Genomic DNA, 19,033 nt, shown 5'->3' on the forward strand with positions numbered 1-19,033 from the left:
TACTGACAGGTGGGCTTTGAAAAACAATCTTTAGATAAAATATACTTCATATAAAAATACGATAAAAATACTTCAGTATGTATCTCACCACTGATTCAGAGTATTTGTTAGTGTCATAAGATATTTTCTTGAAGCCTTGGAGAATTTCTTAGACCTTGGGTTTGTCAGGCTGAAAAATAATTTTACATATAGTATTTTCTTGAAACTTTAAAAATCTGAGAAAGATAATAAATTCTGTTAGATGTAGTTTACTTTCTATTTGTGATTAAAATTTCATTTATGTAGTATATGCTTGGAGAGCAGGGGGAGGAAAGCAAGTTTTTTTGGGGCAGTTACTAAATTTTCATTCTCACCCTTTTTAGAATGATAATGCAACTACAATTCAGAGTTCCCAACATTTTTTTTATTTTTTTTTAATTGCTGTATTACTCTACAATTTAATGACCAATGAATGCTAACACTTCAAACCACTCTGAACGTTTTGAGAGCAGAACTGAATTTAGATCCTCTCTCTGTGAAAATCATCCCTCCAGTAGCCAACACACTTACTGACACAGACCTACTATGGAGTTTTTTTGCATTTTATCAGCTATAATGTTCAGTTATTTCATCATTCAGCATTTTATTGCATTTTCCTTCTCCCTTGTTTTTCCTTTTCTTTCTTCTTTCCATATGATTTTACAAATTAATAACTTTGAAAGCTGAAAATCTTGCTTTTCTTTTTTAATAAGTTTAATTTAAGGTTGTTGGTACTGCTTTGTTAATAAAAAGGAAAGGGGGGAGGGTAATTGCATTTTTTTTCATACAAATGCTTTCTTGCAGACTATATAAAAATGCAATTTGCAGAGTACTGAATTAATATATTGTGGATAGACTTTTTAATTCACAGGTTGCATTTACACATCATATTTACAGCATAGTGCTCTTGGGGAAAAAACACTCTGACGCCTATCTAATTTTATTCATCAATCTGTGTTTGTAATTCCTGTCAGCATCAAGATTTTTTACCTGATTCATAATCCTAAGAAAGGAACCGTATAACTGAATTACAGTTTTCTCTTTCATGCTAGTTTCTGCACTGGAATTTGAAGCAGCTTATTCAGTTTTATTAAAGCAGAATTCTCAATGTGCAATTCAACTGATGGAGTGAAACAGAAATTTCAAAGCATGGTCATTTCTGTGACTTTACAAAAATCTACCATGAACTAGGAGAGCATTAACCAAGCTCTCAGATTTTGACTGCATTGTAATTTATGCCAATAGAAGGTCTGCATTAGCATCAGTGAGCCACTGCTAAGTGCTAAGGTCAGTTGCACATTTCATACTTCAGCTGCAGAGGAAGAATTTTATTGCTTTTCATAGTCATGGTGCAGCGAAAAAGGTGCTTTATGATGCCACAGACAATTAATTGAGGTACATTACCTAGAAACTAAAAAGGTCACACGTGGAACATAATTGACACCTCATAACCCCTATTAATGATTACAGAAATGCAAATTAGTACTTTTCAGTTTCCACTAAGCAGTACAGCTCTTCTCTAGCTTCAAATTAGGTTTCCATTTGCTTACAATCTTTGCTCTTTAAAATGTTTGATTTACATTTTTAAAAAAGTAACATCAGTCTACATTAAAATTATACATTGTACAAATTGTACTGTTCCTAAAAAGTCTATTAAGCTGCAATTATATTTCTATTTAATAGGCACAAAGTAAGAAAAAGAACAGATATGAGTAACACATTTCTTACTGCTTCAGTAAGAGAAGCAGTACACCCTTTAAGGCTATGTACTACTACTTTATCTGTTTCATGGGATTTCAGATTAATGGTTTGCTCTTCCTTGTAAATAGAAACTTGAAAAACTACCAGAATTTCATGTACAGAGGAATAATTGATAGGTTTATTTAAAAGCTATTGTGATTTTGTTGTTGTGTGAAGAGTAAGAAATCCAAAAACAGAAAGGTGGGAAGGCTAATTAAGAGTTAGCTGCTAAACTTGTTTTCTGTCCAGTTATGCAAAACCTCTCATGAGATTAATGCATCAGGTGTCAGATCCTACTGATTTTACTAAAACTAATGTTACATCTCATGGGTACTTTCTGGAGCTTGTATTCAGACTGGTGAGAGTTACTTTTCCTTGTAAGCTGTAACTTGTTTAATGCTGATCAAGACCGAAGGCATACCCAGTGGAGTGTGAAAATTCTTTAAAATGGGACTTTTTTAATTTATTTTTTTTCTGTCTTGATGTAGTTCCATATCTCTACTGAGGCAAAGACTCTGAGAGCCCTTTGTTTTCTTACCTTTGAGCTAGGAGCCATAGCTCCTTGCCAGGCCTGTGAAGCTTCCAGGTATGTTAGTCTTTACAGCCAGAGCATCTCTGAGCCTCCGTGTCTGCTGTGCTTTCTAGGTACACACAGAGACTGTAAGACTGTAAGTGTCATACCAACATGAAAGATATCTACATATCTTTCTACATATACATGTGTGTGTGTGTGTGTATAAGTCCAGTGCAAGAATTGTTCTGAAAAAACAGCAATGGAAAACTACAAGTCATAGCCTCTCAAAGTAGACCTAACTTTGAAATGAGATCAGAATGCTCAGTGATGTGGGTGTACAACACAAGTTTTTTTGTATGTATACAGTGAAGATGGTCAAGCACTGAAGTGAGTTGCCCAGAGAGGCCATGTAATCCCCGTAGTTTCCACCCTGGCAAATTTCCAGAACCTGTCTGGGCACTGTCTGGGCACTCAGGTAGACCTTGCAGCATGACAGCTTCCTGGGGTTTTTCCAGTCTTAGGGTTCTGTGACGGCCCCCTATGTCTGTGTTCCTGGACAGGCTGCATGAGATGCATTCTTAACATGTGTTTATATCTCTCTCTAATTGATTCCAGCTAACAAGTTAAGGTTTCACTACGCTGAGGCCAGATTTGTCTGCCATGTGTCCTGGTGTCTTTCATAGAGAGAACAGGTTTGGCTCCTGTTCTCTTGCATTTCTTTGTCTCTCGTTCTCAGACATCATCTCACTGGTATCATTAGACTGCAGTGGATCCAAATGTAGTCCCCAAACACATTCATTATGGGCCTGTTGGCTCTGCAGACATAGTAAAACAAATGTAAAGACCGATGTGGCCTTTCTTGAACTTTCTCTATTTTTCCCAAGAGCATCAACGGACTGATCATCCACATCTAGCTCTCCACCCTGATGTACCCTATCAGTAATTAAAGGCTATGAATTGTAGACCACCACATTTATTCACGGAATTTAAGACAAGCAATTTTTAAGTACTGCTTATGTCAGTATATTGAAGCACACTTAAATCTTTCAGAGCGGTGATTTGCCAGTCTCACACATGGTATGTAGTATGTCCTCTACAAAGAGGCTTGTTGCATCAAGTTCTCAGCTTTTTTTGAGCAGATATAGTTACACTAGGCCTGAATAACCAACAGGGTTGTGAAGCTCCCTAATAACTATTATAAAAAGAATCTTTAGCAGTATCTGACCTTTCCTATTTTTTTTTTTATCTTGCAAATATGTTTTAGAATAAGACAACTGATTCCTTTGATTTTTATTTTTTTTTTTTCAGACAACTGGCATGTTGATTTATAAAGTCATTTTAATATTTTTTCTAAGAATGTCTAAAACACAGGGTTGTTCTAGAATCAATTTATTGTTTGGTACTCAAAGTTGAATCTATGTTTAGCTGTTTAAAACTGGTAGCTGTCTTATAATAGAGGTTTTAGCTTTTCTTAGCAGCTTTCCGTCGTCTTATAATGCAGTCTGAATGCTGAAGATGAATGGTGAAGAAGCTTCACCTCAATTGTTAGTAAATAGTGCAGAACACCACTATGACTCATTTCCCATTTGATTCATTGTGTTTTTTTTTTTTTTTCCTTATTTAGCAGTCATGAAAATATCTTTTTATCCCTTCCTTCTGTTTAAGACTGCAAAGGCTCTGTTTGTACTGCATAATGTAAGAGCATAGCAGTGATGAAGGCACTTAAAGAACTTCCATAGAAGGACTGGAGTTGGTTGCAAAATCCTGAAGATCCTGCTGCTTTGTGACACTAGCCTTTGTTTAGAAAAGGGAATGAAGATTTCAAGATGTTAAGAATTTAGGCCAATTACATATCATTTTCCAGTTACTGTTAGTCAGTCACAATAAATAAATATGCAGGAGAGAAAATCAAAATTATCAGACATTTCAGTATCTTGATTAGCATAACAGGGTTTTAATGTGTTGTCTTTCCAACTAAATCCCTTTCCCCATTAGTGTTTTAAGTAAATGGTCACCCTTTACCTCCTCTAAAGAAATAGAAGTCCACTGTAAAATACATACGTACATAGACAGTAATTCCCTTTTATAAGAGCCATATGCATCTACTTTTTCAGTAATGCCATTTCCTGCTGTTAAATCTGTTACTGCTGAGCCACATAATAAGCTTTTAAACTATTAAAAAGCATAAAGTAATGGATATGCAGTCAGCGATATGGTGTATCTTTGTTTCCTTCATTTAAAATTCAGCTTCAGATTTATTTTGAAGAGGTCAGTTTTCTGTATAATCCAAACCTGTTTCTATTTTTTTCAAATGCATTTTTTCCTCTCTCTTCTCATGCTATCAGCCAAACGGTATGCTTTTTTTTTTTTTTTTTTTTTGTGGTATTTTTTTTTTTCAAGTAGAGATTAAATTGTTTGGATTGTAATTTAATATCATATTTAAAAATTGATTTGCTTTGTAAAAATAGCTTGGAGTGCCATTACAGATATATTGGCTAGACTGTGTGACTTTTTGAGATATCACCTGTGGGAGACTAAAATTTGTCTGTACTGAATTTTAAGAATATCTATACAGAGGTAGAATGCCAGGAGCATCGAATTGTAGAGAGTTTTAAGGATATATGTTTAATGCAATACAAAATTTTCCTGAGACAGACATGCAAGCACATCCCAACATGGTCATTCATTCACAAGGGTTACAGGATATATTGGCTGTTTTCTTGCTTTTATTGGAGAGTTTGAGTCAGAAAGTTCATTATCTCAGCCTGAATGATTGATTATTCTAGTATTGGTTTATTAAAGATTAGAAGTCAAAGGGCATGTCATACATTTGTGTTCATTGATCCTTCTCAAATAATTTCTTTGCTTGCTTGTTCTTGTCTGATCTTTGTTCTCCACAGTGAGAACTTTTCTGTTCTTTTGTCAGTTGCTATTTCAGATGCCTCTAATCTTAATTTACGTGCTTATAGTCAAACAAAGGTTTGGAGATCCTTTTGGAGATCCACGTTGGAAAATTAAAGTGAAACTGCATAGCAGTATAGCAGTATGTTTTTGATAAGGGGTGCAAACTGTAGTACTCAAATCCTTTCTTTTCCTATGTACGTGTATATCTTGATCTCAGAAGTGGAATGGTAACTCAGGAGCTCTTCAGCTTAAATTATAAATTACATTACTATGAGTTGAAAACCTGAAAGCCTTGTGTGTGTTTTTTGTTTGTTTGTTTGTTTGTTTTCTAAACAACTTTTACATTCCCTACTTTTTCTCTGGTTTTGACTCTTGATATTGGTAAAAATGCTGGTGATTGATTGTGAAAGGCAATATACTTCTTTTAACCTCTAGTACTGTTTGTTTACTTCCTACGAAAACTGCAGGACAGAACTTCCTGAAATCAAAGAAAATATCAGAAAACAAATAAACTAATTAAAAATAAATAAATAAATCAGGAAATTGAACTACAACATCTACTTACCCTAAAACATTTATATCTTTTCCATATCCGTATAAAAACTACATTATACGTTTAGCATACATACGAGTTTTACATATGAGTGTTTAAAATTCAGTGGACAGGGAGGAAATTCTCAAACAGAAATGCTGAAAATACAAAATTCATGATAAAGTGTAAAATGTGCCATTTAGTCACTGACATATATGTGGCTACAAGAAATAAGTACAGGTATATATGTACACTTTACACAAGTAATTTATCACCTCGAGTCCATTAATTTTGCTTCATTGATTCCTCCCTTTTTCTTTCATTAAGCCTCATTTTACATAGACGTCATTATTAGTAGGGGCTCTAATAAAAATAGCAGGTCTTTCAACACTGGTATTGGAAGAGTAGTTTGTTGATTTACTTTACCATGTTTGGGAGGAAAGTCTGGCTAAGAACAGAGGAGATCATTGTGTTAACATGCACACACAATTTTCCATGAGGCAGACTCTAATAAATGACACCATACCCAAACTGCATGCATTTGTTCTTATTATGTGACTACTTTAAAGAAAGTTGTTCCTCTTTAGTGTATTTTGTATTTGGTTTCAGTTCACTTAGAAACTTCCACAACAGCTGAGCTCTGCTTGGTCCAGTTAATGGTTTAAAAGCTCAAATATGAAACTATTATCTTAAGTTAACTTTCCAAGGTAAATGTGAAACTTCAGGAACATACTAATTTTACATATTTACAGTGTAATGAAAATATACAGTTTCAAAAATATACAAATTACAGAAAATAGTATTCTATAATACACCAAAATTACAGCTCCTAGGATAAAGAATTAGCCTGCACCACCCAAACACAAGGCCTCAGTAACAACACAAGGTCTCAGTAGTCATGACCTGGGTTCACAATCACAGATTCCAAACAGCCCTCTCATATCTTACCAGCTAATTTATAGAGAAAAAGATATATAACCTTTCCACAAAATAAAGATGGCCCATTTTAATACTGGTTATAATTAACAACTACAACATGGTGTAGAAACATGAGCCATGTATCTATGTTCTGTACCTATGGGAGCAGAATTTTTGTCTGTAATCCATTTCAATCATAATGATAAAAAGTTTATTTTTTTAGTGTAATAGATTATAAATAACTGAGAAATAAAATAATAAATCCCTTATTTTACTACTGCAATGTCTAGTGGTGGGACTGGCAGTAGGCTGGAGGAAAAAAACACCTTACCATATTAGAATACACATCTGCCAGGTACTTTATTTTAAAACTAAGTAGTTGTTTTATGCAGTATATCTGTACTTTCCATAGGTCATGAAAAGTAGAAAATAACATATCTTTACAAAAATGGTAAGGCACAGCATGATATACATAGTTCAGATTTTTCTTCATGATCTATGTGGCTTGAGTTTATATTACTTTAATCAGTTTATAATATAAATTCAAACAAACTTTTAGTAGTGAAAAAAGATGAACTATTTTAATACACTGCAAAGAAAGTATATTTTTATTTGCAAATAGTTCTTAGATTCTCACAATGACTACTTAAATCCTGATTCTAGCAACTTGTGAGGTGTACAAAAGTGCTTTTATCTATTGCTTTTAAGAAGTTTCTTTTTATACTTATGGAGATATTAATATGTGTCACATTGTGCTATTGCTCATTCATTGTGATCAAGTACAGTGTTTGATGTAGCTGATCCATCTCCCACATGTGCACCTGGGAAGTAATAGAGAAAGATTCTGAATGCAGATTCTTATTTGGGTTCTAATTCACTCAACTGTTTACTTTGGAAGCCTGTAACTATAGCATTTGAAAAACAAGGGCTTCATTGCATGCTCAAATCAACAGCTAGTTATTTATAATTATCAATCAATATCTATCACAGCACTACAGAATTCTGTGTTTATACCCCCACAACTGTCTTCAGGTGAGAATTTGTGTCGAGACTCTTCCGGGGCATCTTGTGTGCCTATGTATCTAAATAATGAGCAACTCTGCTAGCACATTCAGTAACAGAGAAAATAATTTAATTCCTGGTTAACTTTTTATCTTTAAAGTATCTTCCAGTAGTTTGCCTCAGCAGAAGGTTGCCCTACCAGTAGTGAGTTGTCTTAGTAGTTACTATGAGGAAAAGTAAGTGTTCAAAGTATATAAAGACATTTCAAGGTTGTTTCCTTGGGAAGATTTAAAAATAAATATATACAAATAAATCACGGGTCTATAAACCTTTCAAGATGGTGGCAATTATTCAATCAGTTTCCAAACAATATTCCTGAAATAACCATAGCAAAAGTTTACTTTTATCTCCAGCTACAGTACATTCATGACAAGATGCCAACATACGCATTGAAACTTGCATTATATCTGCTGCTAGAGGGTTGAACAAACTTGACAGTCCTATATAAAGAATTATAAGTACTTTATGATGACAACCTAGTGAAGAAAAAAATGGCTTGATTGTGAACAAAACACAACAAATACAAGGCAGCTAGCAGACAAAGTATATGTAAAGCAAGATTCACAGAGGATGAGCCTGATGCCTAGAAGTAAAGAGAAGTCTATCTCTCTAGGGGAGTTGTTGAGTGTTTTGTTTTTTTTTAACTGAGTATCGGTTAAGGCCCTTAAATCCTCTCTTGCTAAACGAAATAAAAATCTCTTAGTATTTAATAGCTCTGAATTTCAATTTCTTTGCTATCTCTGCATGCCAAGTAATTGAAATACATACACAATTTTTATCTCCTAGATCCTAAATATAGAGGGAAACAAGTTCCAATTATCAGATTGCTTTCTGGTCTTACTTAGTTGGCAGGAAGAAACCAGGAAAAATGTCTGTAATTAATACTTTTGAATACAGTCCTTTTATTTCAGTGTAGTAAATCATCAAATTAGATTTATATTGTATTTTATTGTATTTAAAAGATGAAACGGAGTTTGAGAGGTTCCTCAGTTCTTCTGAGTTTCCTTTTTGTTTTATCCTTCAGTGTCTGTTTTGGCATCTGACCTGTTCTCTTCAATCTCCTAATTTTTATAGAATTTTGTTAATGAAGTGTGTACAACGTTGCTTGGGAAAAACATGCCACAGTGATTTGTCTTTATTTTTAAAGTGTGTTTGATTCCATCTACCAGCTGCAGGCCCTTTTTCACAAAAGAATCTGATTACCAAGTGTGATTAAAATGAATTTTTATTTATATGGGGAACTGTTTTTCCCAACTGTGAATCTGACAAGCACATGTTTTCCCGAGTATCAGTGTAATACTTGAAGTTGCAAAGACACAATCATCGCAAGACTTTTTATTTACTATTGTTCAATACAAACTGTATACAGTGAAAGAAACTAATGAGGTCTTTGATAATCAATTCTTATCAGAAATGTCTTGGGCAGAAAGTGTTTGTTCAATTATCATCAGTTGTTCGGTAGCTGTACACATAGGCTTTTTTCATCTGAAAGTGCTGATTTTATCTTTACAAAAGATGAAGTTACATTTGCGAGCCTAAAATTTACACTGTTTCTACTTGGACTGCTTTATTGACAACTGGTATTTTATCTTGCACATTTTAACATCTAAGTACCATCACATAACTAATGAGCTAAATCTTTGGAAGGAAATTCAAAGGTAAGAAAGCCAGGCAATTTACGTGTAGATGTTTAGGGGATTTGAAGATAGGATATTTGTATGTAAGGAGTTGGTGAGAATAGAAGAGCAGATAATGGGTAGAATAGTCTGGCTGGGGAATATAGGGAAATAATGCTTCCAAATTTTGGAAGAAAATGGAAAATGGTCCTGGCTGTTGAAGAGAGGGAAGGCAAGACAGAATGTTAATGTAACCAGTGGCATATAAACATTGGCTCTATCTTTTATAAGTGACGAGTTGGAGGCTGAGCACTTTGGGAAGCTGAGGCATTGATCCATTTGTATTTTTGGATCTCCTTCCATTTTCACTGTTTGTATCCTCAGAAATCAAGAGCCTCAGCAGGGGCTGGGTGGGGTGGGAATACTAAAACGGAAAAAGCAAACTTTGCCATATAATACAGGTGTTCACAACAGAGTATCTATATATTTAGAGGTGGTTGTTTTTTGTTTGTTTTGTTTTGTTTTTGTTTTTTAAGTCTCCTTAAAAGCTGTGGTGGGCTCTTGACATTGTGAGATAGGGAAGAGTTGATTTAAATGCGAAAGGTGGCTATTGCTGCCAGCCGCCGTCACGACCCTCAGCGAGAGAGGCGCTCAGACAACGATCGCATGGCGCCATCTTGTGATGGCGTGCAGAAGGCCCGAGCTGCTAGGAGGGGCCGAGCCTTCGCTGTCTGGAAAAAGCTCTGGCAAGCAACGCTGGGGCAATTTCAAACCTGCAACGAGAATATCCTATGTAGAAAATAGGATGTGAGCTTGTTGATAAAATCACGTGTTACTGCACAGATTGCAGGAATGCTGATACAGTTCCGATGCATTTTGGTTGTAGGCTATTTCATCATTGGTTACTGCAATTCTAAGACATGTAGCACTAATCATTTCAGACTTTTACATAAGAAATGAAAAATGATCCTCTATTTTTGCCTATGAGCTTTTTCTTCATATTTTTCTGTGTTGCTTTTAGCATCACAAAATTTTTTCTGGGCAATATATTTGGCAGTACATTAGAGGGAAAAAGCAATATTTTTGTAATAATCTGTTTTGCAATAAAATATAGAGATGCTTATGATGGTTTAAAATGATGTGGCTAAAGGGGAGCAGTTTTATAAGTATTACAGAAAACTAGGACTAAAACCAGAAAATGCTTAAAGTATCTCAGGCAGCTTCAAATACATACTAACTGTAAACGGCAGGAAATCATGAAGTTCAGAGGAAAGGTATATTTCCAGAAGAGAAGAGAAAAGTTGTTTAGAGACCAAGGCCAGTGTTATTTTGATAATATACACATATGTCAGTCATATAATTGTTCAGAGGGATGTGTTCGTTTTCAAAGCAAGGAAAACAGAGGAGTTTTCAGTTTTAGATGACTTGCGTTAAAGTTAGATGGAGTTCTGTTGATTGTTGTGACTTTTACCAGTTGTTGTAATTTACTGGAAAATTCTCAATTTCTGATGTGAGATTTGTTCACAGAAAGGGACAGTCTCCTTTTCCCAGAAAATTGCTAGGTTCATCTGTGGAACAGAAGATAAAGCAATAACCTGGTAACAGAACATTCATCTGACAATTCAAAGGCACTCTGATTTATTACACCATGTAGGTGCCAAGGTTGCTTTTTTGTTTGTTTACTTTTCTGTATTTTTTTTTTGTTGTTGTTGTTTATGTCTACATCTAATGAGGAAGAAAATGTGAGTATTTTACACTGGGACTCATGCTTGAGTACACATTCTTTAGCAGTTACAGCCATGCCCTTCAAAGGGTGGCTGTATGCAGCCTCCAACCCTTGTCAGCATTTCTGTCAACAGTCTCCAGGCTCTGCAGCCTGGCACCATCCAACTGACAGTCGTTCCCTCCAAAAAAAGCAAGAGCAAAATGATTTAGCTTGGTTTAAACAGTAGAACTTTCCCAACCTTTACCATTTTTAATGGGTCTGAGAGACTGCTTCTCCAATGGATCAGGGAATGTTGCCTAAATTACACCCATCACTGAATGGTCAGCTGGGAAGAAAAAAAGTCATCATGTAATAGCCATGTGCACAAATAAGCATATAGAAAGAGATAGTTAGCCTCGCCATCTTCCTTGATTCCCTTGGAGGAAATCAGCCTGCCCACTCCTTCCAAGCATGCACAGTCAATTGTTTCCTTTCATGTTAAAGGATTTTTTGTCACTCTTTAACCAATTCAGCATGTACTGTAGAAAAGATGGATTTGTAAGTTTCTCAAACAGGAAGGCAGAAAAAAGGAGATGGCAGCATGAGTAGTTGACTCATAGCTCAAGTAAGCTTCAAAGTTCTGTGCATCTTGCTGGATTAGTGAAGGTACTGTCTGGCTGAAAAACAGACTGGCTGACTGCTAACATTGATGTTTGGATAACAGGGCCCAAATCTTTCCTTTAATGTATTTCTTCCTATGTGTCATTAGGGGAATCATGTTTTTTGTTTGTTTGTTCGTTTTTCTATGCCAGTTGTAAATAGCACAGCACTGCTAAGTAGTATAGTACTGCTTTCCTGCTCTATAGATTTATTATGAAGATGAATGTTTCAGTAATAGTTACATTACTGGAAGTAGTAGTATTACTAAAGTAATGTTACTAATTAGCTAACCAAGATAGATTGATCAGACTCTCTTAGGTAAACAGAATTTTGGAAAACGTTCTCAGTAGCAGGTTTGAAAAAAATGCACAAACCTTTCTTTATGATGCCTACAATTACACTGCAGAATTCACCGAGAACAAATGTCCAGTAAATTAACAAAGGTAGGTTCATCAGTAACTGTAAAGCACAATGATGTTTAGTAATTAAGGAGGTGTCCATATGCCTGACTGTAATAAACCAAGAAGTTGTTTCAAGGAGGAAACTTTTATGTGCTAGCTGGTTCTTTACTTAAATATCTGATACTGGTTGATAGAGATAGTGAATGATAGTGGATAAGATGGACCTTCAGTCTTTCCCAGAACTGATTTAACATAAGAAATAGCATCCCTGCTTCCCATACATTGCAACATATAAAATATGTTGCTGCTTCAGTTCATGTAGATGTTATCACCTGGTCCAAGTAGCAAAAATGTGTTTTAAGGGCCAGGGTTTAAAAAACAAACAAGCAGTGATTGATACAAAACAGACAAATAATCATTCTACCAGTGAGAGTCAGAAGGCGCAGAGCTGGAAAAGTTCTGAGGCTAGAGACGAGGGCTCCTTCCCGTGCTGTGCTGGCAAGCCAGCTGTGCCTGCAGCTGTCATGGTGCCTAATAAGCAAAGATGCTACATAACTATTACACCTACTCATGGCTGGAGAAACAGAGGAAATATAAAGGGATGACACCGCTTCAGAGTATCTCTAATGTTCTCTCTCACCTAATAATGTCTAGATGTCACCAAATTCTCTCCAGTTTGTTTTTCTTCCATCTTCCTGTTAAGTTTCCAATTTCCTCTTGTTAATTGCTAGCTTCCTTTCACACGACTTTCCACTGCTGTACAAACACTATGGAAGAAAAGAACTAAAACTTTAGTACTAAAAACACTGAGGAACTACTTTCTCTAGAAAATTAATTTGTCCCATTTTATTGCTTGAATTCAGACTTTATTTTGACTTATTTTTTTTATATTTACCACTTAGGATTTTAAGGTCACGATGATCCTTGTCATCATTTAATACTAAAATAAATTGTTTTGAAAATAATTCAGGATGTGTGTTATATTGCCCTTATTCTATACAAGTTGAACAGAATTCTTCTATCAGCAGCTGCAAACATGATTGCAGGCCTGTGTGCAGCATGATTCGCAGTTGTATGGGTGCACATAAAAGTACTCATTATTTAAAAAAAAAAAAAAAAATGAGAGAGATTCTTTATCCCTTCAGCTTGCCATGGTGCCTTCACAACAAGCTTCTCAATATCTTCTCTTCAGACAATGCTTGAAACTTGAGTTTTCGTTTAAGGAGAAGGAGATGCAGAATTGGTTCTCTGAATATGTTTTTTGACTCTGTTCTCCCCCAAGCTCATCACTTTGTTACGTTTAAATTGCTCTGACTTTTCTGTTTCATACCTTTCCCATGTTTCCCTCTTTTCCCTCACCTGTATTTGTCTTTGTGTTGTTTCTAGAACGAGATAGTCTAATCACTTCTATAACAAGGCCGTGGTAACTAGGATGCTTTCTAAATTTTAAATTTAAGACTATGTTCAAAAAAATAAAAAATTAGTGAGATTATCTCATTATGTCACATGCCTACAAATATTAGCGTACTGTTTCAGTAGTTCTGGTTCATTGTAGGAATAGCTATTGAATTTATCAAACTGATAAATGTAGCTGTGTGCTACAAGCTAAATGAATGCTACATTTTTTTCTATTCTATTTTTTTTACAATATAGAAACCTATTCTATTTTTAAAATACAGATTGTCTCTAGAGACAGTCAAGATCTATAGAAAATGTAATTTTCTTCTAACAATCTTTTTGAGACATAGTTTTAATAAACTATAGAAATGGCAGTATACTTAAAGAATAGTTTGAGGGGAATGTTTATGCCTAGTTTTCTTCCTACATGTCTCAGACCTTGTTTACTGATAATTTTTTTTTAATAAAATTTGCAGGCAAGCCATGCAATTCTCAGAGGTTGGCTCCATGAATTTGTGTTAAGATGCTCACCCACAGCTTCTTTTCTTCAATACTGACCACTTTGATGCTCAGGTCTTCATTTTCATTCCTTGCAATAGACTTCATTAGGTTTTTGGATATGTATTGATATTTTATGAACTACCTGAGGACTCATTCATGCTCTCTCTTACTTGGTATTTAGTGTCTTCTTGTACCCCAAACTTCAAATTACGTGTGAAGACTTTATGAGAGAGACCCATTGGTATTGCTAGTTTCACATACTCAACTTTGATGTGCCCATTGCACATATTTTGACATATGTTGCACATTCTTTGTATAATTTGTGCTCCTTTTTGAAATTCTAAAATATCTAAAATATCTATCAGTACTTTCCAAACAAGGCAAGCATAAATGAGGTTACAGTGGTTACTGGAAACAGTGATGTGTAACATCCACCTACGTTGTGCAAGTGTGTCACTACACAGAGTCACTGCCAGCCTACTTGTGTTTCCCTCAGAGTAGTGATTTTACTGGCAAATGAAAATCCCTTTCCCATCTGATGTGAATTTACCAACTAGTTACCCACTAGCTATTTTAGGGCTTGTCTCCCACCTGTTTGTCTCCTTGGGTTGCTTTTGGAGGAGATCGATAATGTTATGTTCATCCCCACCCACCTCACCCCCTGGGAATCAGTTACAAATTCAAAAAAGTCATGAACTACTCACAAGCTACCAATCATGGTGGTAGCTATTTTTGAATCAGAAACAAAAAAGTTGCCTCTAGCTCTTACCTTCCATGTAAGAAGATTTAAATTGTAATTTCTGTGTACCAGGTGCAGTAAGGAGATTTAAGAGAGCATCTTTTTTGCCTTTGGTCTAGAAAAAGACTTCTACGTTTTGTGTTCTTGAAAATGTAAAATGAAAAAAAGTGAAGTAGTTAAAATATAGTCTAAATTTTCTTAGCAGAGGTGGTTACATTTATTTGGATGTAGCATGCTTTATATAAACATAATTCTAATTATTTTTTAAGTTAAAAATGTTTTTTTCTTTAAATAAATATGTATATGTTTTCCTTTTTAGAAGTGTTCAGCAGGATAAATACTATACACTTTTTAAAATACCATATTGCTGAATTCTGGAAAAAAAAAAAAAAAAAAAAAAAAACATTCAGGAAGTTTAGTCTACATCTTCAGAGAATTTTCATTTCTGTCCTGAATTTTCCGATACTCACAAAATAATGACATAACAGACACTAAAGTAGATACTGTCCAAATAGTGTGCTTTACAGCATAGAATGTTACATACATTCCTTTTCTAAAATACACTCTCAGCTTTTGAAATGACCAGAAATGAAATTACAGTCAAAAAAATAAAATTAAATTAAAAAATCAAGATTTTCATTAAAAATTGGCACACAAAAATGAAACCTCACGCATGTGGAATATTCCTTCATAATTTCAGATTAAACATAAGCATGTTTATATTAATGGTGTATACTGTTACACAGTGCACGTGTTTTTCTTACCATATTTCCACTGTACATTATAGAAAGCTGGTAATCTTCAGCTGAGGTCAAAGATTTTCATATCAATATGATATAAAAATTTTGTTTTGTGAGATATATTCAAGGAATGTAATTATATGATTATTTAAAATGTAATGCATGGTGATTATTCCAAGAATAGCCAAATTAGTTTAACATAATACTAACAGATGGTTAGTGGGCAAAGACAAATCCATGAATAACCTGACATACTGTGATTGGAATTAAAATATCACATACAAATGCACGGTGAAAATGATTGTAATTATATTAGCATTTGTGTTTTGATGAGAGTTCTTCCTGTTGGCACATGCTTAAGAAAACAAAGATACCTTAGGCCTACTAATTCTTACCTTGCACAATGCAACTGAATATCTGCTAAAAGGGGATATTTTGTCATATTGGTAGTTGAATAGCCAACACATTCTATGCTTCTCTTTGATTTATTATATAATTGTTTCAAAGTTAATTTAGTAATCTGATTTCTGAATATAGAAATGAAGTTTCTTCTGCAGAGAATATTCTGTTGCCAATGATATTTATGGACCAGTATTTCCTTCTGTGCAATTCTGTTGAAGGTGTTTCTCTTTTATTCATTTTCTTAAAATATAAAATCTCTTTTTATAAATGTTAACATTACTGCTAACATAGAAGAGAAAGTTTTATGAAATCTTAGACATCCATGTATCACTTTACTACTGCATTTTATAAATAACAGATAAACTTTTGTAACAAAACTCAACCATTTAAACATATTATTTAATTTTTAAGTATTAGGCATAAAAAATAGTTAACTTTTGCAAAATTCTCTGATTTTTGCAATGCAGGAAGACTCTGGTTTTGTACTTTAACAGTACAATGGCCCCAAATAAATATTCTCTATAATGGAGGGCTGCAAGGATGTGTGGAGTCCTTCTGGAAATGTTTCTTCTCTTCCTGACTCAGTCTTCATGAAACTTTACTCAGGGTTTAGTTTCACAATATTGTAGTCATCAGGGCAGCTTCACAACAACAACACATGCTCCAGCCCTTCCAATATTGACAGGAACTTCCTTTAAAAAAATAAAATAAATAAACATTTTTAGTAGACTGTTATGGACAGGACTAGAAGAAATTACTTGTAGATTAAAAGGAAAACAATTTCTTTATTCAAGCTAATGTACTGCTAGAAAATTAGATTTAACTGGAACTGTGGAAACAATTTGAGGTTGTCAAAAAAAAAACAAAACAAAACAAAAACAAAACAAAAACAAAAAAAAAGCAGCTGCTGAGGGTTATTTGAGGGTAGGCTGGTGGTGTTTCTTTTAGCTGTTGTAAAAGACTTTCATATCCTTTGGCCCTACATGGGTACAGAAGGATCTTGACAGTTCTAATGTTTTCTCTTAATCTCAGTGGTGATGGTCATAAATAAGAAAACTTGGAAGTGTGTCCAGTAGAGGGCATTGCTGGCAAACGCATTCCATCCTTTGTTACAAAATGATTTGTATAACCTGTGTATTTTGTATTGTAAATTTGTATTTACCCGTGTATTATTACCTCCATTGTTGTATCTGAAAACTTCTATACAGTTATTTAACAGGGGAGGCAAGTAATATGTTATACCTGCCAAACTATGGTATTACTGCATCCTAATATATGACATTTTTCACAAAACCAGTCATAATTTTGCAACATAATAATTTTTGCTTTGTCCATTATTCAGATAGAATTCTTTCTATTTTTAATTACCTCTGTCCACTCATTATTTTGAGCATCATAGGACTCCACAGTATCCAGGTATGTGTGGCCATCGTAGCCCCCAACAGCATATAATCTGTCACCCAGAGGACAAATTCCAACAGCATCCCGAGGCACACTCAAGGGGGCCACTGTTGTCCAAGCATCTGTTTTAGGGTCATACCTAGAATGTTTTATGATCAAAATGAGAAAAATATATTGTAGAAATGCGTTATTATATTTCAGATTTATATAACGGATAAATAGTTTTCTCCTGTTTTGTTGCTTAGATTACACTATGAAATAGTGGAGAATTACGAGTAACTATTTTATTTAGCCACTAGAGGGATCTTCAAACTCACTAAACGTGCCCCTATTTTCACTTTATGGTTACAGACTACATTTCTATCAGATTAAACAATCACTGTTTTGAACGTAAATGAAGCCTGAGGGAATGATAACACAGCAGCAGCTCAGTCAGCAAAGTTAATTTCAGTGTATTTTTTTTAAATTTCTCTGTAAAGATTTTTTCAAATAGAAGGGAGAGCAAGGAGGAATTTGCATCTGGGAGTTAACGGAAATCAATTCTTCTGCTCAAAATATTATTCTTAAAAGCATAATATGTTTTGCAAGCATAATAATAACAATAAACTCAAATTTTGAAGAGATTTCACTTGCTGTAATAAATTATTTTATACTTCCTGGAATGTAAAATAAATAAACACAAATGCTTACCTTTCTACACAGTCAGAAAGTCGAGAACAGTGGTTGGAAGCAGGTGCATCGTGACCTCCTACAGCATATAAAAAGCCATTGTATGTTGCAACACCAACACCCCCTCTTCGCTTTGACATTGGAGCACATAGACTCCACTTGTTCGTGTGCGGATCAAAACATTCCATTGATTTTAAGCAGGAGCTCCCATCTCGTCCACCAACAGCGTATAGTCTGGGACAATTATCCATCGGAAAATGAAAAATTTTGGTCATTTTAATGAAAACTACATTTGTAAACTTCATTCTGACCACTTTAATGTTCCCATAATTCCCACTATTTGCTCTCTGACCACTATGCTCTGGTAACTTTCTTTGCACAGTGAGTTTTGCATGCTGCATGAAAGAAGTTTTCTTCATTTTGCAATATAGTTTTAAGCAGTCACATTGGAAGATTAAAAAATGCATATCATATCAACTTATTTAACTGTTAAGCTATAGATGGAATTTAATAGAAAGGTGATACATGTATTTAAATATAAGGTTACAAAGTATTTGATATCTCACTATGTCATGAGGCAATCTTCCTCTACTATAAATACATTAAAAAAAAAATCAGTAATTTCATATATACCAAAAACATATGTCAAAATATATCAAATATATTTTCTTCAGTGCTTGTATTAAAGAAAATCTATGGAACAGAATTTATCATACAGATATGTCTTCCTGTCTGTTTAGCATAAAGGCACTTAGCAAACAACTCGAGATTCAAGTCAGTTGTTGTTGAGACAACATATAAGAATAAATGGTGTAAATTCACCATTAAGAACTGGGTTGTAGCTTTTTGTGAAAGAATTTTACAAAGTCTGACTTTTTTATTAATTTTTATTTATTTTTGTTTCAAACTAGCTGGATGCCTTTAGACTGTGATAGCACACATGCTGGATGTAATAGTAGATGTATTTAGATGTTGAATGTGCCAATAGCTTAGGTTGCTTTCACACCCTGCCTGTTACTTAATGCCATGAAATTGAGTTTGCTTAGTGCAACTAATTAGAGATCTAGGGAATACTTCAGCTTGTCCAGAGTATGTCACCCAAAACCTATCAGT

At 34.4% G+C, this 19,033-nt stretch overlaps 1 protein-coding gene across 1 annotated transcript in view; it reads right to left on the minus strand.

Moving 5' to 3' along the window:
* Positions 1-16,482: 16,482 nt before the first annotated feature.
* KLHL4 (kelch like family member 4) overlaps positions 16,483-19,033 on the minus strand; it is a gene marked incomplete at both ends in the record, with an annotated part of 36,728 nt that continues 34,177 nt past the window's right edge. Inside the window, 3 exons of the mRNA XM_084293836.1 lie at positions 16,483-16,542; positions 17,219-17,390; positions 17,942-18,154. Of these exons, the coding sequence (XP_084149962.1) occupies positions 16,483-16,542; positions 17,219-17,390; positions 17,942-18,154 (445 nt within the window). The remainder of the gene's footprint in view (positions 16,543-17,218; positions 17,391-17,941; positions 18,155-19,033) is intronic.

Source organism: Netta rufina, assembly GCF_964035555.1.
Source record: "Netta rufina genome assembly, chromosome: 12".
In the NCBI taxonomy this organism is placed as follows: domain Eukaryota; kingdom Metazoa; phylum Chordata; class Aves; order Anseriformes; family Anatidae; genus Netta; species Netta rufina.